This window comes from Tasmannia lanceolata, unplaced genomic scaffold (assembly GCF_043159265.1).
Source record: "Tasmannia lanceolata isolate RefF3 unplaced genomic scaffold, GAP_Taslan_0.1 ptg000012l, whole genome shotgun sequence".
Classification (NCBI taxonomy): Eukaryota; Viridiplantae; Streptophyta; class Magnoliopsida; order Canellales; family Winteraceae; genus Tasmannia; species Tasmannia lanceolata.
In genome coordinates, this window is record NW_027518689.1 from 8428548 (window position 1) to 8453880 (window position 25333).

The 25333-nt window shown below is 33.7% G+C and overlaps 1 protein-coding gene across 1 annotated transcript; it reads right to left on the reverse strand.

Moving 5' to 3' along the window:
* Positions 1 to 24278: 24278 nt before the first annotated feature.
* LOC143888521 (uncharacterized) lies at positions 24279 to 25052 on the reverse strand. The gene has a single exon (XM_077392976.1). It carries the CDS (start codon positions 25050 to 25052, stop codon positions 24279 to 24281), a length of 774 nt encoding a protein of 257 aa, XP_077249091.1.
* Between the last annotated feature and the right edge of the window lie 281 nt (positions 25053 to 25333).

Here is a 25333-nt window from a genome sequence, read left to right on the forward strand (position 1 = left end):
GGTGAGGATGAGATGGTATTGAAACTTAGATTTAGTTGATGAAGGACCACCTTTTATGGTATTGAAACCCTATAGATTATGTCAACCAACTTCTAGCCACGTTTTGGGTTGAGGATCAGTGGGTATTGAATCTTAGATTTAGCTGATGAAGGATGGATATTGAAAAAATAGAAAGCTTCTTATTTTACAAACTTTATAAAACATCCATCTTTTGGTCATAAGAAAACCTAGAGACGGTGTCAAGGAGTTTTTTGCCAAGTTTTAGGATTAGGATGAGAGGGTATGGAATCTTAGATTTAGTTGCTGAAGGATAGAGATTGAAGAAATAAAAAGTTTCTTATTTTAGAAACTTTATAAATATAAATCTTTTACTTTTTCTAAACCCTAGATATGGTGTCGAAGTGCTTTTAGCTAAGTTTTGAGATTAGGATTAGGTGGTATTGAATCGTAGATTTAGTTGATGACGGATGGAGATTTAAAAATTACAAAGTTTCTTATTTTAGAAACTTTATAAAACATCCATCTTTTAGACATAAGGAACCCTAGAGATGGTGTCAAGGAGTTTTTTGCCAAGTTTTAAGATTAGGATGAGAGGGTATTGAATCTTAGATTTAGTTGCGGAAGGATAGAGATTGAAGAAATAAAAAGTTTCATATTTTAGAAACTTTATAAATATCAATCTTTTACTTTTTGTAAACCCCAGATATGGTTTCGAAGTGCTTTTAGCTATGTTTTGAGATGAGGATTAGGTGGGATTGTATCATACATTTAGTTGATGAAGGATGGAGAGGATGAGATGGTATTGAATCTTAGATTTAATTGTTATAAGATATTGAATTAAAAAATAGAAAGTTTCTTATTTTAAAAACTCTAAAACATCCATCTTCTAGACAATAGAGATCTTGGAGATGCTGTCAAAGTGCTTTTAGCCATGTTTTGGGATGATGATGAGATTGTTATAAATCTTAGATTTAGTTGATGAAAGATGGAGATTGAAAAAATAGAAAGTTTCTTGTTTTAAAAACTTTATAAAACATCAATCTTTGAGGCATTGGAAACTCGAGAGGTGGTGTCTAGGAGCTTTTAACAAAGTTTTGAGATGAGAATGAGACCGTTCTGAATCTTAGATTTAGTTGCTGAATGATGCAGATTGAAAGAAAAAAAAATTTCCTATTTTAGAAACTTTATAAAACATCAAACTTTTAAACTTAGTAAACTTTAGAGATGGTGTCAAAGAGCTTTTAGCAACATTTTGAGATGAGGATTAGATGGTATTGAATCTTAGATTTTGTTGATGAAGGATGGAGATTGAAGAAATAGAAAGTTTATTATTCTAGAAACTTTATAAAACATCCATCTTTTAGACGTGGGAAATCCTCGAGATAGTGTTAATAAGCTTTTTGCCAAGTTTTGAGATCTGGACGAGATGGTATTGAATCTTAGATTTAATTGATAAAGCAAGAAGATTGAAAAAATAGAAAGTTTCTTATCTTAGAAACTTTTCAAAACATCAATTTTTAGCCATAGGAGACCCTAGAGATGGGGTCAATGAGCTTTTAGCCATGTTTTGAGGTGAGGATGAGATGGTATTGAAACTTAGATTTAGTTGATGAAAGACCACCTTTTATGGTATTGAAACCCTAGAGATTATGTCAACCAACTTCTAGCCACGTTTTGGGTTGAGGATCAGTGGGTATTCAATCTTAGATTTAGCTGATGAAGGATGGAGATTGAAAAAATAGAAAGCTTCTTATTTTACAAACTTTATAAAACATCCATCTTTTGGTCATAAGAAAACCTAGAGACGGTGTCAAGGAGTTTTTTGCCAAGTTTTAGGATTAGGATGAGAGGGTATGGAATCTTAGATTTAGTTGCTGAAGGATAGAGATTAAAGAAATAAAAAGTTTCTTATTTTAGAAACTTTATAAATATAAATCTTTTACTTTTTCTAAACCCTAGATATGGTGTCGAAGTGCTTTTAGCTAAGTTTTGAGATGAGGATTAGGTGGTATTGAATCATAGATTTATTTGATGACGGAGGGAGATTTAAAAATTACAAGGTTTCTTATTTTAGAAACTTTATAAAACATCCATCTTTTAGACATAAGGAACCTTAGAGATGGTGTCAATGAGTTTTTTGCCAAGTTTTAAGATTAGGATGAGAGGGTATTGAATCTTAGATTTAGTTGCTGAAGGATAGAGATTGAAGAAATAAAAAGTTTCATATTTTAGAAACTTTATAAATATCAATCTTTTACTTTTTGTAAACCCCAAATATGGTTTCGAAGTGCTTTTAGCTATGTTTTGAGATGAGGATTAGGTGGGATTGTATCATACATTTAGTTGATGAAGGATGGAGAGGATGAGATGGTATTGAATCTTAGATTTAATTGTTATAAGATATTGAATTAAAAAATAGAAAGTTTCTTATTTTAAAAACTCTAAAACATCCATCTTCTAGAGAATAGAGATCTTGGAGATGCTGTCAAAGTGCTTTTAGCCATGTTTTGGGATGATGATGAGATGGTTATAAATCTTAGATTTAGTTGATGAAAGATGGAGATTGAAAAAATAGAAAGTTTCTTGTTTTAAAAACTTTATAAAACATCAATCTTTGAGACATTGGAAACTCGAGAGGTGGTGTCTAGGAGCTTTTAACAAAGTTTTAAGATGAGAATGAGACCGTTCTGAATCTTAGATTTAGTTGCTGAATCATGCAGATTGAAAGAAAAAAAAATTTCCTATTTTAGAAACTTTATAAAACATCAAACTTTTATACTTAGTAAACCTTAGAGATGGTGTCAAAGAGCTTTTAGCAACATTTTGAGATGAGGATTAGATGGTATTGAATCTTAGATTTTGTTGATGAAGGATGGAGATTGAAGAAATAGAAAATTTATTATTCTAGAAACTTTATAAAACATCCATCTTTTAGACGTGAGAAATCCTCGAGATAGTGTTAATAAGCTTTTTGCCAAGTTTTGAGATCTGGACGAGATGGTATTGAATCTTAGATTTAATTGATAAAGCAAGAAGATTGAAAAAATAGAAAGTTTCTTATCTTAGAAACTTTTCAAAACATCAATTTTTAGCCATAGGAGACCCTAGAATGGGGTCAATGAGCTTTTAGCCATGTTTTGAGGTGAGGATGAGATGGTATTGATGAAAGACCACCTTAGAATGGGGTCAATGAAACTTAGATTTAGTTGATGAAAGACCACCTTTTATGGTATTGAAACCCTAGAGATTATGTCAACCAACTTCTAGCCACGTTTTGGGTTGAGGATCAGTGGGTATTCAATCTTAGATTTAGCTGATGAAGGATGGAGATTGAAAAAATAGAAAGCTTCTTATTTTACAAACTTTATAAAACATCCATCTTTTGGTCATAAGAAAACCTAGAGACGGTGTCAAGGAGTTTTTTGCCAAGTTTTAGGATTAGGATGAGAGGGTATGGAATCTTAGATTTAGTTGCTGAAGGATAGAGATTAAAGAAATAAAAAGTTTCTTATTTTAGAAACTTTATAAATATAAATCTTTTACTTTTTCTAAACCCTAGATATGGTGTCGAAGTGCTTTTAGCTAAGTTTTGAGATGAGGATTAGGTGGTATTGAATCATAGATTTATTTGATGACGGATGGAGATTTAAAAATTACAAAGTTTCTTATTTTAGAAACTTTATAAAACATCCATCTTTTAGACATAAGGAACCCTAGAGATGGTGTCAATGAGTTTTTTGCCAAGTTTTAAGATTAGGATGAGAGGGTATTGAATCTTAGATTTAGTTGCTGAAGGATAGAGATTGAAGAAATAAAAAGTTTCATATTTTAGAAACTTTATAAATATCAATCTTTTACTTTTTGTAAACCCCAGATATGGTGTCGAAGTGCTTTTAGCTAAGTTTTGAGATGAGGATTAGGTGGGATTGTATCATAGATTTAGTTGATGAAGGATGGAGAGGATGAGATGGTATTGAATCTTAGATTTAATTCTTAGAGGATATTGAATTAAAAAATAGAAAGTTTCTTATTTTAAAAACTCTAAATCATCCATCTACTAGACAATAGGGACCTTGGAGATGGTGTCAAAGTGCTTTTAGCCATGTTTTGGGATGATGATGAGATGATTTTAAATCTTAGATTTAGTTGATGAAAGATGGAAATTGAAAAAATAGAAAGTTTCTTGTTTTAAAAACTTTATAAAATATCCATCTTTTAGACATAGGAAATCCTAGAGATTGTGTTAAAGAGCTTTCAGTCAAGTTTTGAGATGAGGATGTGATGTTATTGGATCTTGGATTTTGTTAATAAAGGATGGAGATTGAAAAAATAGAAAGTTTATATAACATCAATCGTTTAGACATAGCTGACCCTAGAGATGGTGTCAATGAGCTTTTAGCCAAGTTTTGGATTGTTGATGAGATGATATTGAATCTTAGATTTAGCTGATGAAGGATGGAGATTGAAAAAATAGAAAGATTCTTATTTTAGAAACTTTATAAAACATCCATCTTTGAGACATTGGAAACTCGAGAGATTGTGTCAAGGAGCTTTAGCAAAGTTTTGAGATGAGAATGAGAGGGTACTGAATCTTAGATTTAGTTGCTTAATGATGGAGATTGAAAGAAAAAAAAGTTTCCTATTTTAGAAACTTTACAAAACATCAAACTTTTATTCTTAGTTACCCTAGAGATGGTGTCAAAGAGCTTTTAGCAGCATTTTGAGATAAGGATTAGATGGTATTGAATCTTAGTTTTAGTTGATGAAGGATGGATATTCAAGAAATAGAAAGTTTATTATTTTAGAAACTTTATAAAACATCTATCTTTTAGACGTGGGAAATCCTCGAGATAGTGTTAATAAGCTTTTTGCCATGTTTAAAGATCAGGACAAGATGGTATTGAATCTTAGATTTAGTTGATCAAGCAAGAAGATTGAAAAAATAGAAAGTTTCTTATCTTAGAAACTTTTCAAAACATCAATTTTTAGCCATAGGAGACCCTAGAGATGGGGTCAAGGAGCTTTTAGCCATGTTTTGAGGTGAGGATGAGATGGTATTGAAATATAGATTCAGTTGGTAAAGGACCACCTTTTATGGTATTGAAACCCTAGGGATGATGTCAACCAACTTCTAGCCACGTTTTGGGTTGGGAATCAGAGCGTATTGAATCTTAGATTTAGCTGATGAAGGATGGAGATTGAAAAAATAGAAAGCTTCTTATTTTAGAAACTTTATAAAACATCCATCTTTTAGACATAAGAAACCCTAGAGATAGTGTCAAGGAGTTTTTTGGCAAGTTTTAAGATTAGGATGAGAGGGTATTGAATCTTAGATTTAGTTGCTGAAGGATAGAGATTGAAGAAATAAAAAGTTTCTTATTTTAGAAACTTTATAAATATCAATCTTTTACTTCTTGTAAACCCTAGATATGGTGTCGAAGTGCTTTTAGCTAAGTTTTGAGATGAGGATTAGGTGGTATTGAATCATAGATCTAGTTGATGAAGGATGGAAATTGTAAGAAACTTTGTAAAACATCCATCTTTTAGACATAGAAAACCCTAGATGTGGTGTAAAGAAGCTTTTAGCCAAGTTTGTAGAAGAGGATGAGATGGTATTGAATCTTAGTTGATAGAGGATATTGAATTAAAAAATAGAAAGTTTCTTATTTTAGAAACTCTAAAACATCCATCTTCTAGACATAAGAGACCCTAGAGATTGTGTCAAAGAGCTTTTAGCCAAGTTTTGGGATGATGATGAGATGGTTTTAAATCTTAGATTTAGTTGATGGAAGATGGAGATTGAAAAAGCAGAAAGTTTCTTCTTTTAGAAAATTTATAAAATATCCATCTTTTAGACGTAGGAAATCATAGAGATGGTGTTAAGGAGCTTTCAGTCAAGTTTTGAGATGAGGATGTGATGATATTTGATCTTGGATTATGTTGATAAAGGATGGAGATTGAAAATATAGAAAGCTTATATAACATCCATCGTTCAGACATAGCTGACCCTAGAGATGGTGTCAATGAGCTTTTAGCCAACTTTTGGATTGATGTTGAGATGCTATTGAATCTTTGATTTAGCTGATGAAGGATGGAGATTGAAAAAATAGAAAGTTTCTTATTTTAGAAACTTTATAAAACATCAATCTTTGAGACATTGGAAACTCGAGAGATGGTGTCAACGAGCTTTTAACAAAGTTTTGAGATGAGAATGAGAGGGTACTGAGTCTTAGATTTAGTTGCTGAATGATGGAGATTGATAGAAAAAAAAGTTTCCTATTTTAGAAACTTTATAAAACATCAAACTTTTACACTTTGTAAACACTAGAGATGGTGTCAAAGAGCTTTTACCAACATTTTGAGATGGGGATTAGATGGTATTGAATCTTAGATTTAGTTGATGAAGGATGGAGATTGAAGAAATATAAAGTTTATTATTTTAGAAACTTTATAAAACATTCATCTTTTAGACGTGGGAAATCCTCGAGATAGTGTTAATAAGCTTTTTGCCAAGTTTTGAGATCAGGACGAGATGGTATTGAATCTTAGATTTAGTTGACAAAGTAAGAAGATTGAAAAAGTAGAAACTTTCTTCTGTTAGAAACTTTTCAAAACATCAATTTTTAGCCATAGGAGACCCTAGAGATGAGGTGAAGGAGCTATTACCATGTTTTGAGGTGAGGATGAGATGGTATTGAAACTTAGATTTAGTTGATGAAGGACCCCATTTATGGTATTGAAACCTTAGAGATAATGTCAACCAACTTCTAGCCACGTTTTGGGTTGAGAATTAGAGGGTATTGAATCTTAGATTTAGCTGATGAAGGATGGAGATTGAAAAAATAGAAAGCTTCTTATTCTAGAAACTTTATTAAACATCAATCTTTTAGACATAAGAAACCCTAGATATGGTGTCAAGGATTTTTTTGCCAAGTTTTAAGATTAGGATGAGAGGGTATTGAATCTTAGATTTAGTTGTTGAAGCATAGAGATTGAAGAAATAAAAAGTTTCTTATTTTAGAAACTGTATAAATATCAATCTTTTATTTTTTGTGAACCCTAGATATGGTGTCGAAGTGCTTTTAGATAAGTTTTGAGATGAGGATTTGATGATATTGAATTATAAATTTAGTTGATGAAGGATGGAGATTGAAAAATTACAAATTTCTTATTTTATAAACTCTATAAAACATCAATCTTTTAGACATAGAAAACCCTAAATGTGGTGTAAAGAAGCTTTTAGCCAAGTTTGTAGAAGAGGATGAGATGGTATTGAATCTTAGATTTAGTTGATAGAGGATATTGAATTAAAAAATAGAAAGTTTTTTATTTTAGAAACTTTAAAACATCCATCTTCTACACATAAGAGACCCTGGAGATGGTGTCAAAGAGCTTTTAGCCAAGTTTTGGGATGATAATGAGATAGTTTTAAATCTTAGATTTAGTTGATGGAAGATGCAGATTGAAAAAGTAAAACGTTTCTTGTTTTAGAAACTTTATAAAATATCCATCTTTTAGACGTAGAAAATCCTAGAGATGGTGTTAAAGACCTTTCAGTCAAGTTTTGAGATGAGGATGAGTTGGTATTGGATCTTGGGTTTTGTTGATAAATGATGGAGATTGAAAAAATTGAAAGTTTATATAAGATCCATCGTTTAGACATAGCTGACCCTAGAGTTGGTGTCAATGAGCTTTTAGCTAAGTTTTGGATTGATGATGAGATGGTATTGAATCTTAGATTTAGCTGATGAAGGATGGAGATTGAAAAAATAGAAAGATTCTTATTTTAGAAACTTTATAAAACATCCATCTTTGAGACATTGGAAACTCGAGAGATTGTGTCAAGAAGCTTTAGCAAAGTTTTGAGATGAGAATGAGAGGGTACTGAATCTTAGATTTAGTAGCTGAATGATGGAGATTGAAGGAAAAAAAAGTTTCCTATTTTAGAAACTTTATAAAATATCAAACTTTTATACTTAGTAAAACCTAGAGATGGTGTCAAAGAGCTTTTACCAACATTTTGATATGAGGATTCGATGGTATTGAATCTTAGATTTAGTTGATGAAGGATGGAGATTGTAGAAATAGAAAGTTTATTATTTTACAAACTTTATAAAACTTCCATCTTTTAGACGTGGGAAATCCTCGAGATAGTGTTAATAAGTTTTTTGCCAAGTTTTGAGATCAGAACGAGATGGTATTGAATCTTAGATTTAGTTGATAAAGTAAGAAGATTGAAAAAATAGAAAGTTTTTTATTTTAGAAACTTTTCAAGACATCAATTTTTAGCCATAGGAGACCCTAGAGATGGGGTCAAGGAGCTTTTAGCCATGTTTTTAGGTGAGGATGAGATGGTATTGAAACTTAGATTTAGTTGATGAAGGACCACCTTTTATGGTTTTGAAACCCAAGAGATGATGTCAACCAACTTCTAGCCACGTTTTGGGTTGAGAATCAAAGGGTATTGAATCTTAGATTTAGCTGATGAAGGATGGAGATTGAAAAAATAGAAAGCTTCTTATTCTAGAAACTTTATAAAACATCTATCTTTGAGACATAAGAAACCCTAGAGATGGTGTGAAGGAGTTTTTTGCCAAGTTTTAATATTAGGATGAGAGGGTATTGAATCTTAGATTTAGTTGTTGAAGGATAGAGATTGAAGAAATAAAAAGTTTCATATTTTAGAAACTTTATAAATATCAATCTTTTACTTTTTGTAAACCCTAGATATGGTGTCGAAGTGCTTTTAGCTAAGTTTTGAGATGAGGATTAGGTGGGATTGAATCATAGATTTAGTTGATGAAGGATGGAGATTGAAAAATTACAAAGTTTCTTAGTTTAGAAACTTTATAAAACATCCATCTTTTAGACATAGAAAACCCTAGATGTGGTGTAAAGAAGCTTTTAGCAAAGTTTGTAGAAGAGGATGAGATGGTATTGAATCTTACATTTAGTTGTTAGAGGATATTGAATTAAAAAATAGAAAGTTTCTTATTTTAGAAACTCTAAAACATTCATCTTCTAGACAATAGAGACGTTGGAGATGGTGTCAAAGTGCTTTTAGCCAAGTTTTGGGATGATGATGTTGGTTTTAAATCTTAGATTTAGTTGATGGAAGATGGAGATTGAAAAAATAGAAAGTTTCTTGTTTTAGAAACTTTATAAAATATCCATCTTTTAGACATAGGAAATCCTAGAGATTGTGTTAAAGAGCTTTCAGTCAAGTTTTGAGATGAGGATGCAATGTTATTGGAACTTGTATTTTGTTGATAAAGGATGGAGATTGAAAAAATAGAAAGTTTATATAACATCAATCGTTTAGACATAGCTGACCCTAGGGATGGTGTCAATGAGCTTTTAGCCAAGTTTTGAATTGATGATGAGATGGTATTGAATCTTAGATTTTGCTGATGAAGGATGGAGATTGAAAAAAAAGAAAGTTTCTTATTTTAGAAACTTTATAAAACATCCATCTTTGAGACATTGGAAACTCGAGAGATTGTGACAAGGAGCTTTAGCAAAGTTTCGAAATGAGAATGAGAGGGTACTGAAGCTTAGATTTAGTTGCTGATTGATGGAGATTGAAAGAAAAAAAAGTTTCCTATTTTAAAAACTTTATAAATCATCAAACTTTTATACTTAGTAAACCCTAGAGATGGTGTCAAAGAGCTTTTAGCAACATTTTGAGATTGGGATTTGATGGTATTGAATCTTAGATTTAGTTGATGAAGGATGGAGATTGAAGAAATAGAAAGTTTACTATTTTAGAAACTTTATAAAACATTCATCTTTTAGACGTGGGAAATCCTCGAGATAGTGTTAATAAGCTTTTTGCAAAGTTTTGAGATCAGGACGAGATCGTATTAAATCTTAGATTTAGGTGATAAAGTAAGAAGATTGAAAAAATAGAAAGCTTCTTATTTTAGAAACTTTTCAAAACATCATTTTTTAGCCATAGGAGGCCCTAGAGATGGGGTGAATAAGCTTTTAACCATGTTTTGAGGTGAGGATGAGATGGTATTGAAACTTAGATTTAGTTGATGAAGGACCACCTTTTATGGTATTGAAACCCCAGAGATGATGTCAACCAACTTCTAGCCACGTTTTGGGTTGAGAATCAGAGGGTATTGAATCTTAGATTTAGCTGATGAAGGATGGAGATTGAAAAATGCAAAGGTTCTTATTCTAGAAACTTTATAAAACATCCGTCTTTTCGACATAAGATTTCCTAGAGATGGTGTTAAGAAGTTTTTTTCCAAGTTTTAAGATTAGGATGAGAGGGTATTGAATCTTAGATTTAGTTGCTGAAGGATAGAGATTGATGAAATAAAAACTTTCTTATTTTAGAAACTTTATAAATATCAATCTTTTACTTTTTATAAACCTTAGATATGGTGTCGAAGTGCTTTTAGCTAAGTTTTGAGATGAGGATTAGGTGATATTGAATCATAGATTTAGTTGATGAAGGATGGAGATTGAAAAATTACAAAGTTTCTTATTCTAGAAACTTTATAAAACATCCATCGTTTAGACATAGAAAATCCTAGATGTAGTGTAAATAAGCTTTTAGCCAAGTTTGTAGAAGAGGATGAGATGGTATTGAGTCTTAGATTTAGTTGATAGAGGATATTGAATTAAAAAATAGAAAGTTTCTTATTTTAGAAACTCTAAAACATCCATCTTCTAGACGTAAGAGACCCTTGAGATGGTGTCAAAGAGCTTTTAGCCAAGTTTTAGGATGATGATGAGATGGTTTTAAATCTTAGATTTAGTTGATGGAAGATGGAGATTGAAAAATTAAAAAGTTTCTTATTTTTGAAACTTTATAAAATATCCATCTTTTAGACATAGGAAATCCTAGAGATGGTGTTAAGGAGCTTTCAGTCAAGTTTTGATATGAGGATGTGATGGTATTGGATCTTGGATTTTGTTGATAAAGGATGGAGATTGAAAAAATAGAAAGTTTATATAACATCCATCGTTTGGACATAGCTGACCCTAGAGATGGAGTCAATGAGCTTTTAGCCAAGTTTTGGATTGATGATGAGATGGTATTTAATCTTAGATTTAGATGATGAAGGACGGAGATTGAAAAAATAAAAAGTTTCTTATTTTAGAAACTTTATAAAACATCCATCTTTGAGACATTGGAAACTCGAGAGTTGGTGTCAAGGAGCTTTTAGCAAAGTTTTGAGATGAGAATGAGAGGGTACTGAAACTTAGATTTATTTGCTGAATGATGGAGATTGAAGGAAAAAAAAGTTTCTTATTTTAGAAACTTTATAAAACATCAAACTTTTATACTTAGTAAACCCTAGAGATTGTGTCAAAGAGCTTTTAGCAACATTTTGAGATGAGGATTAGATGGTATTGAATCTTAGATTTAGTTGATGAAGGATGGAGATTGAAAAATTACAAAGTTTCTTATTTTGAAACTTTATAAAACATCCATCTTTTAGACATAGAAAACCGTAGATGTGGTGTAAAGAAGCTTTCAGCCAAGTTTGTAGAAGAAGATGAGATGGTATTGTATCTTAGATTTATTTGATAGAGGATATTGAATTAAAAAATAGATGTTTCTTTTTTAGAAACTCTAAAACATCAATCTTCTAGACATAAGAGACCCTGGAGATGGTGTCAAAGAGCTTTTAGCCAAGTTTTGGATTGATGATGAGATGGTATTTAATCTTAGATTTAGCTGATGAAGGATGGAGATTGAAAAAATAGAAAGTTTCTTATTTTAGAAACTTTGTAAAACATCAATCTTGAGACATTGGAAACTCGAGAGATGATGTCAAGGAGCTTTTAGCAAAGTTTTGAGATGAGAATGAGAGGGTACTGAATCTTAGATTTAGTTGCTGAATGATGGAGATTGAAAGAAAAAAAAGTTTTCTATTTTAGAAACTTTATAAAACATCAAACTTTTATACTTAGTAAACCCTAAAGATGGTGTCAAAGAGCTTTTAGCAACATTTTGAAATGATGATTAGATGGTATTGAATCTTAGATTTAGTTGATGAAGGATGGAGATTGAAGAAATAGAAAGTTTACTATTTTAGAAACTTTACAAAACATCCAACTTTTAGACGTGGGAAATCCTCGAGATAGTATTAATAAGCTTTTTGCCAAGTTTTGAGATCAGGACGAGATGGTATTGAATCTTAGATTTAGTTGATAAAGTAAGAAGATTGAAAAAATAGAAAGTTTCTTATCTTAGCAATTTTCAAAACATCATTTTTTAGCCATAGGAGACCCTAGAGATGGGGTCAAGGAGCTTTTAGCCATGTTTTGAGGTGAGGATGAGATGGTATTGAAACTTAGATTTAGTTGATGAAGGACCACCTTTTATGGTATTAAAACCTGTGGACCCGGACCCGAGAGAGAGGTGGGGGACGAGCCCTCAGCGGCCTCTAGGATCATCCACGTGAAAGGAGAGCTCTACCAAGGAACTCTCAAACGGATGCCACCCTCATTGCATTGCATGAGTGGCGATATAAAAGAGATACCTTTTGATTAGGGAACAAATTCGGATTCGAAACGTACCTAAACAAACTCAGAGTCGCCATCCATGGTATACGGCCATGGATCCTTAAAAACAAAATAGGCTCTGTATACCATGAATAACCAGAAATATATATGGGTTTGTGCCTGATTACGAATGGAGAAGGTCTGAGAGCACCCCAAATTCGTCCGAGTGCAAGCACTTGGTCTCTTATGCCATTTATTATTAACCTCAAAGAGTTTCGGGCGAAAATCATATGAAATAGGAACAATTCTCAGGAATCGTCTACTTAAGCATGCATTTCCTGAGGATAAAGAAATAAGCATACAAAAAATGAAATAAAAGATGGTGTCACCTAAGCAAAGCTAGGTTACGAGTGACATGCCTAATGGGTGTCTAAATTCTGGTGGACATACACATGCAAGCTACAGCTAAAGGTATAGGTCTGTATAGGAAAGGAAATCTAAAATTAGCAGTTGATCATGAATAGTAAATGAAATAAGGAACAAACAAAAATGCCAGGCAAATATAATAGAAGAATGAAATAAAACCTATGGCGTGCACATAGCGCCTATCTACAATGGGGCAAATACATAGCGCCTAATATAAAATCCTAACACATCTCATCTAGAAAGCAGTAAATGACAGATAGCAATTGCAGTAATAAAAACCTACGGCGTGCATATAGCGCCTATCTACAATGGGGCGAATACATAGCGCCTAATATAAAATCCTAACACATCCCATCTAGAAAGCAGTAAATGACAGATAGCAATTGCAGTAATAAAAACCTACAGCGTGCACATAGCGCCTATCTACAATGGGGCGAATACATAGCGCCTAATATAAAATCCTAACACATCCCATCTAGAAAGCAGTAAATGACAGATAGCAATTGCAGTAATAAAAACCTACGGCGTGCACATAGCGCCTATCTACAATGGGGCGAATACATAGCGCCTAATATAAAATCCTAACACATCCCATCTAGAAAGCAGTAAATGACAGACAGAAAATGCAGAAATACCGTAAAGTGTTACAGCTAAGAAAATAAACCTGCGCAATGAGCAAACATCAGTAGATGATAGTAAAGGATAATAATCAGTAACCTAATAAAGATAGAGAATTACAGCTAAACATGCGAGAACTACGGCTAAGCAGGTAAGAACTATAACTAAACAATTAGGTAAAACACATAAACAGGTAAATGTTACAGCTAAGTACGTAAGGAAATGCACACACGCTACCATGATCTTACGCTAAAATCATCAACAAAATGCAAACACAAACCCTAAAGTACTATAAACAAAACCTAAGACTCTAATGTTTCAGCCCGAGTCTTTAGATGATCTGATATTCATCCAAAGAAGCCTACGTATCCCCGCCTCCACGAGAATCAAGGCAACGTAGTTCTTCGCACATATTCTAAGCTAGGATGCCTAGGACACCTAAACCTCTATCATATACTCGACCTAAAAGACCGGACTAGTTCTTAAAGCTTCTTGAATGATCATTTAGATTTAAATGAATTGTAGATTTTAGGACACCCTATATGCCCTAAATAAATGCATGTTAGCCCTAAGCTAATGCAGGTGGTTCCTACAACCTATGTATAACTAGGCTGTACGTCCTAAGGAAAACAATGGGATCACTAACGTATCCAAGACCTAGTCATCAGTCGGTGATGTGAATCGCCAACTGACCGTACGGAGGCGCTCCTAGCTAGGACAAACTCCTAACTCTAAAACAAACACACAACAAACAAACAACCAAACAACCTATCAAAAGAAACTCCTAACTCTAAAACTCTCTATCTAGGAGAAACTCCTAACTCTAGAGGAAAAACTTTTCAAAAACATGTTGTGTAAAAGATTTTTCTATTTTTAAAAGGTTTGAATGATTTATTTTACAAAATTTGGCTGACTTGGAATGTGAATCCCAAGCTGCACTGCGTACCTCGTAGAAGAGGATTAAGCCAATGTAGTTCGAAACGAACTCTCCTAATACGCTATAAAACTCAACACTTTAACTAATTTAAGGTTTTTTAATGTTTTTGATATTTTTAAAGTTTTCAAATGTTTTTTTAGTTTCAAATTTCTAATATTTTTGGAATTTAAAACTTTTCCAATGCTCCTCGATTCTAAATGATTTCAATGTTTATGGATTTTAAAATTTCAAACACTTTCACCCTTTGGGTCAAAGGCCAAAGGGAACACACAATACAACACCCTAGGGTAAAACCCTTAGGGTAAAGGGGAAACCCCAAACCAACAAACTAGTATCTCAAAACAAGATGTAACAATCCACAAACAAGTAAACAAACATCTCAAGAACATTGAAAATGATCTAAGATCCCAAATAAGCAAAGCTCTAATAACAAAGAAGAAAACAACGACTCTAAAGGACTAACTCTTAAGCTATAGGACAAACCAACAGTCTACGAAATAGACTCCTGAACAAATCAATACTAAAAAGGGGATACAAGTAAGTCAAAACACATCTAACACTCTATGAGGGGGTGTAAATGAGACTGGGCATGTCTCCTATGGGTTAACCCTCTGATGAGACCAAGGGGGTCTCTTAAAAAGAAAACTCTTCTATTGAGACAGAGCATGTCTCCTAAAAAGAGGAAAACATCATAATGAGACAAAGTGTGTCCCCTAAAAATGAGACTCAATGGAATTTAGAAAATCTAGACATGATTTAGAAGTGATTCTAGAAGTTTAGATGTCTAGGTTGACATGTAGCACGGGTTCCATTCATTTAGCCAAAAAAAAAATAAATCATTGAAAGCACTCTACACAACATGTAATTTTCACAAGTAAGGCTCTAAAATACAAATTAAATCATAAAAAATTATCAATATATGATTTGTGACTTGCTAGCATGCTTATCATATCCCAATACAAGCATTAGAATCAATATAGGCTCAAAACAATTTAAAAATAAAAGAAAAGGTGAAATTTTCACCCAACATGAAATTTTCACAAAAACTGGTCAAAAATGCCAAAAAATTCATGGAAATGATTCAATATATGATTTAAAACTTGCTACCAAGCTCAAAACATCCAAAACAATCATTAAAATTGAATAGAGCTCAAGTTGTCCATGATTTTCAAGAAATAGCACAATTATGACATATAGTGTAAAAAATGCAACTTTACATTGACTTTTGGACCCCTCAAACATCAAAACCATCAAAAAATCTACAATCAAAATTGTAGATCTCAGCATAAGAAACATTCTCTCAGTTGACCACTTTGTTTGGATCTGGCCAGAAGTGGCTGGAAAATAGCCTCTTCTGATCCATCGCCATTAAAAGACATATTAGTGTTTTAACTGAAAGTTCGGGCTCAGTTTTGACACTCAAAACATCGCTTCTGGAAAAATTCGCTAAAGGAAAAAGTAATAAAAAATCTTGTGAAGAACATTTTTTCTTTGTATGGCTTTGGACGAAACAGACCTGGAATAGCCTAAAAATGGCCAACAAGCTGCTGTTACAGAAATGACACTTTTTTCAGAAAAACTGAAGCTTGCAAGTCATTTTTGACATATTAAAAAGCCTTTGTGGAAATATTTCCTCAAGAAGACAGTTTTGGAAAGTATTATAACGAACAATTTTCTAGTTGATAGTTTCAAACAATTCCGGCTAGAAGCAGCCTAAAAGTTACTCGACACGATAATTTCCAAAAAAAACTTAGAAAAACAGCGTTATGGACTTAAAACTTTAAACGAGCTTAACTCTCTCGTCTTTTGGCCAAATTTGGGCTGCCATATGTCGAACTGACCGGCTCGACGAGATCTATAAGATTGAAATGTTTGTTTTTTTTTTATATTTTGAGCATTTGAGGTCGAAAAATAGAAAATTCAGAACTAAGGATCACTATACCTAGGAGAACACATACACATACACATTCAGAGACACATACATCTATTTATAGACATGCGCATATATATCTTCTCACATACTTTCTCATTCAAACACATAGTCACAAGCTCACACTTACATGCCTGCAAACAAGTACACATCCACATACATTCACTGTATTGACACACCTGTACATAGATTTATTGATACTTTTACTTGTACATGATGTACTTATACAATCTCTATGAACTGAATTTTGTGCTAAACAGAAGCTAATTTCATAGGCTGAATTACAAGTAACTGGGCTGATTCCATAGCAGAGAACATGGGCTAAACAACAAGAGAGTGAATTGTCCTTTGGATTGGATCATGACTGAACTATGGGCCCGACTTAGGCAAAACAGGGTCTGAATAGTGCCGAAACTATGACTAAACCATTGGCTGAAATGTGTAAAAATCTGTGACGGAATCGTGGGATAAATGTGCAAAACAGGGAGCTGAATTTTGAACTGAACTTGTGCAACAACAGGGGCTGAATCTTGTTCAAAACTGGGACAGCAACATGGACTAAATTGTGCGCGAAACAAGGGCAGCAACATTGACTGAATTGTATGCGAAACAAGGGCAGCAACATCGACTGAATTGTGTGTAAAACAGGGCTGAATTGTGGGCTCAAAATGTGCATAAAAGTCAAGCTAAACCATGGGCAGAATTATGCCAAAATAAGGGCTGACTTATGGCTTGAATTTGTACCAAAATTGGGATTGAAACATGGAATGAATTTATGCCAAAACAGGGGCTGATTCAACAGGGAGTAACATAGGGACTGATTCAGCAGGGACCGAAACAGGGGCTGACTCAACAGGGACCAAAACATGGGCTAATTCAAATAATGGGCTGAAACAGGGGCTGATTCGGCAGGGACCAAAACAGGAGCTGATTCAAGTAATGGGCTGAAACAGGGGCTAAACTTGTTACAACAAGGTGGGGCAGCACATGTTAAAACAATGTGGGACTACGCATGCCAAAACAAGGTGGGGCTGCCATTGTAAAGGGCCACGAGCTGTTATGGGCTTTATTATATTCAGAAAACAAAGTGGGGACTACTATAGTTTTTATCATTTTTTAGAAAACATAATGGGAGCTGCTATATGTTTTATCATGTTCCGCAAACAAAATGAGGACTGCTACACTTGTTCTAGTACTCTCGAGTTGAAACATGTTTTGAATTAAGCCCACTCAAAATATAGCTGAACCGAAAAATGCTTTCAACTGAACATATCCATAAAAAAAATTGCTAAATTGAAAAATGCTTTCAGCTATATGCACACAATATAAGCATTTCTTTAAAAGTCCATCCATATAACCAACCTAGAGTAACAGGAGATCAACTAGGTTATTTTAGCATAAGAGATCACGGAAATCTTTCAAATATCAACAATCGAGCAGATCATTTGATCACAATTAATCATGTAAACGATTCAAAAATCATAAATTAAATGAGTCATTCTAACATCAAGAACCTCACAGGATACTCAAAAGATAAAAAAAAAAAACTAGATACACAAGAACAGAAAAATGATTTACTCTGAAACAAAATGAGATAAATCATTACTTGAGATGCGTTTGAGCTACTTTGTACTTTCTCTTTCTCAGAGCTTTGCTTCCCTCGAAAATTGCACTTCAATTTTTTTTCTTTTCCTTTTGAAATTGCAGATTTCTGAAACTTTGAACTTGAATTTTCCCCTTCTTTTTTTAATGACAGATCTAAAGGAATATACTACAAAGAATTGTTTTGATCTCAAGAAGATGGATGAAAGTCACTTAGATTTGAAAGCTAGATGGAGACACTAGAGTTAGGGTTGAAGATGATGAAATTCTAAAGCTTGAAGTGAGGAGAAACAAAGAGGCTGAGAAAATCTGGTTGGATCTTGGTCGGAATCCTACAAATTTTGCAAAGATAGTAAAACAAGGTATCTTGAGAAAGAAAAGATAGCCGGAGTTCGGCCGGAGCTCAGGTGAGCTTGCCGGAGAAGAAAGCACAAAAGAGAAAATGATTTCAGTTAGGGTTTCAAAGTTTAAATGATAGATCCAGAGAACAAGACCACAAAATCAGCTATAGAAAGGAAAGATCTTGCAAAGAAAGAGACACAGGTAGCTCGTGAGAGAAAAACTAGCGGGTGTTTTGCCCGGAATCCGACGAAATTACCGAAGAAGAAGGAACGAGGGTTAGGATTTCTAAAAACCTCTCTCTTTCTCTCAATTTCACGCTCTGCTACGGTTTGCCCTCAAAAAAGAAAATGATGTAGCTTCTAAAAGAAGCCAACACTCTATATAGGAATTTGCATAAATTTTACCCCCCATAAGTTGGACAGACAACCTTCCACTTGTGTATTTGATTTGGTTTGGTTTTGAATAGGGTGGCCCATAGAAAAAAAGCTAAATGAAAATTAAGAAAAAAAATTCGAGCTCTATTAGCTGCCCCAAGACACCTTCCTGCAACAAATTACCCTTGTTTTATTCCCACCAGGCCACCTCCTGGTCAGGATAATCCACACCCCTTCTGCAACTCTAAATTCACACAACACTACCTACCCCTCTCGTTTGCTATGCAAATCGCGACGGATTTTTCTGAAATTTTAGAGGGACCTAAATGGGACCCTGACCTATGCTAGGACTGATTTTGGGACATCATATTCACCTATTTAAATGATTTTTAACAAAAAACAAGGGTTTAGGGTTCGGTCAAAATAGGGTGTCTATAAAACCCTAGAGATGATGTCAACCAACTTCTAGCCACGTTTTGGGTTGAAAATCAGAGGGTATTGAATCTAAGATTTAGCTGATGAGGGATGGAGATTGAAAAAATAGAAAGCTTCGTATTTTAGAAACTTTATAAAACATCCATCTTTTGGACATAAGAAACCCTAGAGATGGTGTCAAAGAGTTTTTTGCCAAGTTTTAAGATTAGGATGAGAGGGTATTGAATCTTAGATTTAGTTGCTGAAGGATAGAGATTGAAGAAATAAAAATTTCTTATTTTACAAACTCTATAAATATCAATCTTTTACTTTTTGTAAACCCTAGATCTGGAGTCGAAGTGCTTTTAGCTAAGTTTTGAGATGAGGATTAGGTGGTATTGAATCATAGATTTAGTTGATTAAGGATGGAGATTGAAAAATTACAAAGTTTCTTATTTTAGAAACTTTATAAAACATCCATCTTTTAGACATAGAAAATCCTAGATGTGGTGTAAAGAAGCTTTTAGCCAAGTTTGTAGAAGAGGATGAGATGTTATTGAATCTTAGATTTAGTTGATAGAGGATATTGAATTAAAAAATAGAAAGTTTCTTATTTTAGAAACTCTAAAACATCCATCTGTTAGACATAAGAAACCCTGGAGATGGTGTCAAAGAGCTTTTAGCCAAGTTTTGGGATGACGATGAGATGGTTTTAAATCATAGATTTAGTTGATGGAAGATAGAGATTTAAAAAGTAGAAAGTTTCTTGTTTTAGAAACTCTAAAAAATATCCATCTTTTAGACATAGGAAATCCTAAAGATGGCGTTAAGGAGCTTTCAGTAAAGTTTTGAGATGAGGATGTGATGGTATTGGATCTTGGATTTTGTTGATCTTTGATGGAGATTGAAAAAATAGAAAGTTTATATAACATCCATCGTTTAGTCATAGCTGACCTTAGAGATGGTGTCAATGAGCTTTTAGCCAAGTTTTGGATTGATGATGAGATGGTATTGAATCTTAGATTTAGCTGATGAAGGATGGAGATTGAAAAAATAGAAAGTTTCTTATTTTAGAAACTTTATAAAACATCCAGCTTTGAGACATTTGAAACTCGAGAGATGGTGTCAAAGAGCTTTTAGCAAAGTTTTGAGATGACAATGAGAGGGTACTGAATCTTACATTTAGTTGCTGAATGATGAAGATTGAAGGAAAAAAAAAGTTTCCTATTTTAGAAACTTTATAAAACATCAAACTTTTATACTTAGTAAACCCTAGAGATGGTGTCAAAAAGCTTTTAGCAACATTTTGAGATGAGGATTAGAGGGTATTGAATCTTAGATTTAGTTGAGGAAGGATGGAGATTGAAGAAATAGAAAGTTTATTATTTTAGAAACTTTATAAACCATCCATCTTTTAGACGAGGGAAATCCTCGAGATAGTGTTAATAAGCTTTTTGCCAAGTTTGTAGAAGAGGATGAGATGGTATTGAATCTTAGATTTAGTGGATAGAGGATATTGAATTAAAAAATAGAACGTTTCATATTTTAGAAACTCTAAAACATCCATCTTCTAGACATAAGAGACCCTGGAGATGGTGTCAAAGAGCTTTTAGCCATGTTTTGGGATGATGATGACATGGTTTTAAATCTTAGATTTAGTTGATGGAAGATGGAGATTGAAAAAATAGAAAGTTTCTTGTTTTAGAATCTTTATAAAATATCCATCTTTTAGACATAGGAAATCCTAGAGATGGTGTTAACGAGCTTTCAGTCAAGTTTTGAGATGACGATGCGATGGTATTGGATCTTGGATTTTGTTAATAAAGGATGGAGATTGAAAAAATAGAAAGTTTATATAACATCCTTCGTTTAGCATAGCTGACCCTAGAGATGGTGTCAATGAGCGTTTAGCCAAGTTTTGGATTGATGATGAGATGGTATTGAATCTTAGATTTAGCTGATGAAAGATGGAGATTGAAAAAATAGAAAGTTTCTTATTTTAGAAACTTTATAAAACATCCATCTTTGAGACATTGGAAACTCGAGAGATGGTGTCAAGGAGCTTTTATCAAAGTTTTGAGATGACAATGAGAGAGTACTGAATCTTAGATTTAGTTGCTGAATGATGGAGATTGAAAGAAAAAAAAGTTTTCTATTTTAGAAACTTTATAAAACATTAAACTTTTATAATTAGTAAACCCTAGAGATGGTGTCGAAGAGCTTTTAGCAACATTTTGAGATGAGGATTAGATGGTATTGAATCTTAGATTTAGTTGATTAAGGATGGAGATTGAAGAAATAGAAAGTTTATTATTTTAGGAACTTTATAAAACATCCATCTTTTAGACATGGGAAATCCTCGAGATAGTGTTAATAAGCTTTTTGCCAAGTTTTGAGATCATGAAGAGATGGTATTGAATCTTACATTTAGTTGATAAAGTAAGAAGACTGAAAAAATTAAAAGTTTCTTATCTTAGAAACTTTTCAAAACATCAATTTTTAGCCTTAGGAGACCCTAGAGATGGGGTCAAGGAGCTTTTTGCCATGTTTTGAGGTGAGGATGAGACGGTATTGAAACTTAGATTTAATTGATGAAGGACCACCTTTTATGTTATTGAAACCCTAGAGATGATGTCAAACAACTTCTAGCCACGGTTTGGGTTGAGAATCAGAGGGTGTTGAGTCTTAGATTTAGCTGATGAAGGATGGAGATTGAAAAAATAGAAAGCTTCTTATTTTAGAAACTTTATAAAACATCCATCTTTTGGACATAAGAAACCCTACAGATGGTGTCAAGGAGTTTTTTGCCACGTTTTAAGATTAGGGTGAGAGGGTATTGAATCTTAGATGTAGTTGCTAATGGATAGAGATTGAAGAAATAAAAAGTTTCTTATTTTAGAAACTTTATAAATATCTATCTTTTACTTTTTGTAAACCCTAGATATGGTGTCGAAGTGCTTTTAGCTAAGTTTTGAGATGAGGATTAGGTGGTATTGAATCATAGATTTAGTTGATGAAGGATGGAGATTGAAAAATTACGAAGTTTCTTATTTTTGAAAATTTATAAAACATCCATCTTTTAGACATAGAAAACCCTAGATGTGGTGTAAAGAAGCTTTTAGTCAAGTTTGCAGAAGAGGATGAGATGGTACTGAATCTTAGATTTAGTTGATAGATGATATTGAATTAAAAAATAGAAAGTTTCTTATTTTAGAAACTCTAAAACATCCATCTTCTAGACATAAGAGACCCTGGAGATGGTGTCAAAGAGCTTTTAGCCAAGTTTTGGGATGATGTTGAGATGGTTTTAAATCTTAGATTTAGTTGATGGAAGATGGAGATTGAAAAAGTAGTAAGTTTCTTGTTTTAGAAACTTTATAAAATATCCATCTTTTGGACATAGGAAATCTTAGAGATGGTGTTAAGTAGCTTTCAGTCATGTTTTGAGATGAGGATGTGATGGTATTAGATCTTGGATTTTGTTGATAAAGGATGGAGATTGAAAAAATAGAAAGTTTATATAACATCCATCGTTTAGACATAGCTGACCCTAGAGATGGTGTCAATGAGCTTTTAGCTAAGTTTTGGATTGATGATGAGATGGTATTGAATCTTAGATTTAGCTGATGAAAGATGGTGATTGAAAAAATAGAAAGTTTTTTATTTTTTAAACTTTATAAAACATCCGTCTTTGAGACGTTGGAAACTCGAGAGATGGTGTCAAGGAGCTTTTAGCAAAGTTTTGAGATGAGAATGAGAGGGTACTGAATCTTAGATTTAGTTGCTGAATGATGGAGATTGAAAGAAAAAAAAGTTTCCTATTTTAGAAACTTTATAAAACATCAAACTTTTATACTTAGTAGACCCTAGAGATGGTGTCAAAGAGATTTTAACAACATTTTGAGATGAGGATTAGATGGTATTGAATCTTAGATTTAGTTGATGAAGGATGGAGATTGAAGAAATAGAAAGTTTACTATTTTAGAAACTTTACAAAACATCCAACTTTTAGACGTGGGAAATCCTCGAGATAGTGTTAATAAGCTCTTTGCCAAGTTTTGAGATCAGGACGAGATGGTATTGAATCTTAGATTTAGTTGATAAAGTAAGAAGATTGAAAAAATAGAAAGTTTCTTATCTTAGAAACTTTTCAAAACATCATTTTTTAGCCATAGGAGACGCTAGAGATGGGATCAAGGAGCTTTTAGCCATGTTTTGAGGTGAGGATGAGATGGTATTGAAACTCGGATTTAGTTGATGAAGGACCACCTTTTATGGTAACGAAACCCTAGAGATGATGTCAACCAACTTCTAGCCACGTTTTGGGTTGAGAATCAGAGGGTATCGAATCTTAGATTTAGCTGATTAAGGATGGAGATTGAAGAAATATAAAGTTTATTATTTTATAAACATTATAAAAAATCAATCTTTTGGACGTGGAAAATCCTCGAGATAGTGTTAATAAGCATTTTGCCAAGTTTTGAGATCAGGACGAGATGGTATTGAATCTTAGATTTAGTTGATAAAGTAAGTAGATTGAAAAAATAGAAAGTTTCTTATCTTAGAAAATATTCAAAACATCAATTTTTAGCTATAGGAGACCCTAGAGATGGGGTCAAGGAGCTTTTAGCCATGTTTTGAGGTGAGGATGAGATGGTATTGAAACTTAGATTTAGTTGATGAATGACCATCTTTTATGGTATTGAAACCCTAGAGATGATGTCAACCAACTTCTAGCCACGTTTTGGGTTGAGAATCAGAGGGTATTGAATCTTAGATTTAGCTGATGAAGGATGGAGATTGAAAAACTAGAAAGCTTCTTATTTTAGAAACTTTATAAAACATCCATCTTTTGGACATAAGAAACCCTAGAGATGGTGTCAAGGAGTTTTTTGCCAAGTTTTAAGATTAGGATGAGAGGGTATTAAATCTTAGGATTTTTTTTTATTGGTAAGCTGGGGTTAGGCAGACCCCGACCAGATATATTAAAACCAATGACAAGGATTACAGAGGGGGGCCACAAGGGCAGCAAAGGCACCTAGCCAAAAAGAAAATCAAAGAGGCCTGCTGAAATAAGTCACAAGGGGGGCTACAGATCTCACCACAACACCAGCAGCTAAACACAACACTGGCCTCCAACACGTATCTTTGGGACATTAAACTAACCTTACAAGCGAGGGTACATATGGCCAGCTGCATCCAGCGCCAAAATATCCCTAAGTTTTGGGGGGAGAATAGAAGGCGAGATGACGGGCCCCTCGCAACAGCAGTCCGGCTTAGACAAAAAGTCCGCGGCTCCGTTCGCTTCTCTCCAAATGTGGGTCAATTTCCAGCTCTGAAATTGTAAGAGAGCGTCTCGAATTTCTTCTATGATTGGAATAGCTTTCCAAGGACACTCCCACTTCTTTGAGATCACATTCACAGCAGTCAAAGAGTCAGATTCGATCCAGATGGAATCGTGCCCCCCCATGAGAGCTAGCCTGATTCCATGAAGGATTGCTTTCATTTCCAGAAGATGGATCTCTTCACAGCCCAACCGAATAGAAAACATGACTTTTACCTCCCCAGCTGAATTACGAAGTAAACCTCCAATTCCACCCTTCCCATTCTGAACTGCTGCATCTGTATTTACCTTTATGAATCTTTGCTCCGGCCTGGACCATGAGCAGAATTCAGCATCGAAGACTTGAAAACTTGGTAATCCAAAATTTGCAGCAGTGTCAACATTTTTCCTGTTCTCGACGTCTCCAAGTTGAAGATAAGCGAGTCTAGAGTGGACAGCCCTGATACTGCATTGGAGGATACTGTTTTTGTGGCAAGGTGATTTACCATGCAGGCGGCTGTTTCTTTCTCTCCAGATCTTGTACACCACTACACAGAAGCTAATCCTCATAATCGAAGTGGCCTGGCCATCTCCTTTACATTTTTCCCGAATCCACATTTCTTCCTATAGGAGGGTCTGAAGCGGTTTTCTCCTGTACCCACATCTCCAAAGAATGGACCTCCAAATCCAGGCCGAGTAGGAGCAGTGGAAAAAAAGATGATTCACAGAATCAGGCTCAGCTTTACAGAGGAGACACTTTATATCTCTGTTTGAGCTTAGGAAGAATAGCCTATCCCGCATACTTAGCCTGTTTTTCATTGCTTGCCAGGTAATGAAGCTGTGCCTAGGGATATGGCCTTTATTCCAGACCGTCTTGAACCAAGGAACCTCAGCGCATC

Excerpts from the sequence above, each read along its gene's own strand:
- LOC143888521 (XM_077392976.1), bottom strand. The coding sequence starts at position 25,052 with ATGTGGATTCGGGAAAAATGTAAAGGAGATGGCCAGGCCACTTCGATT.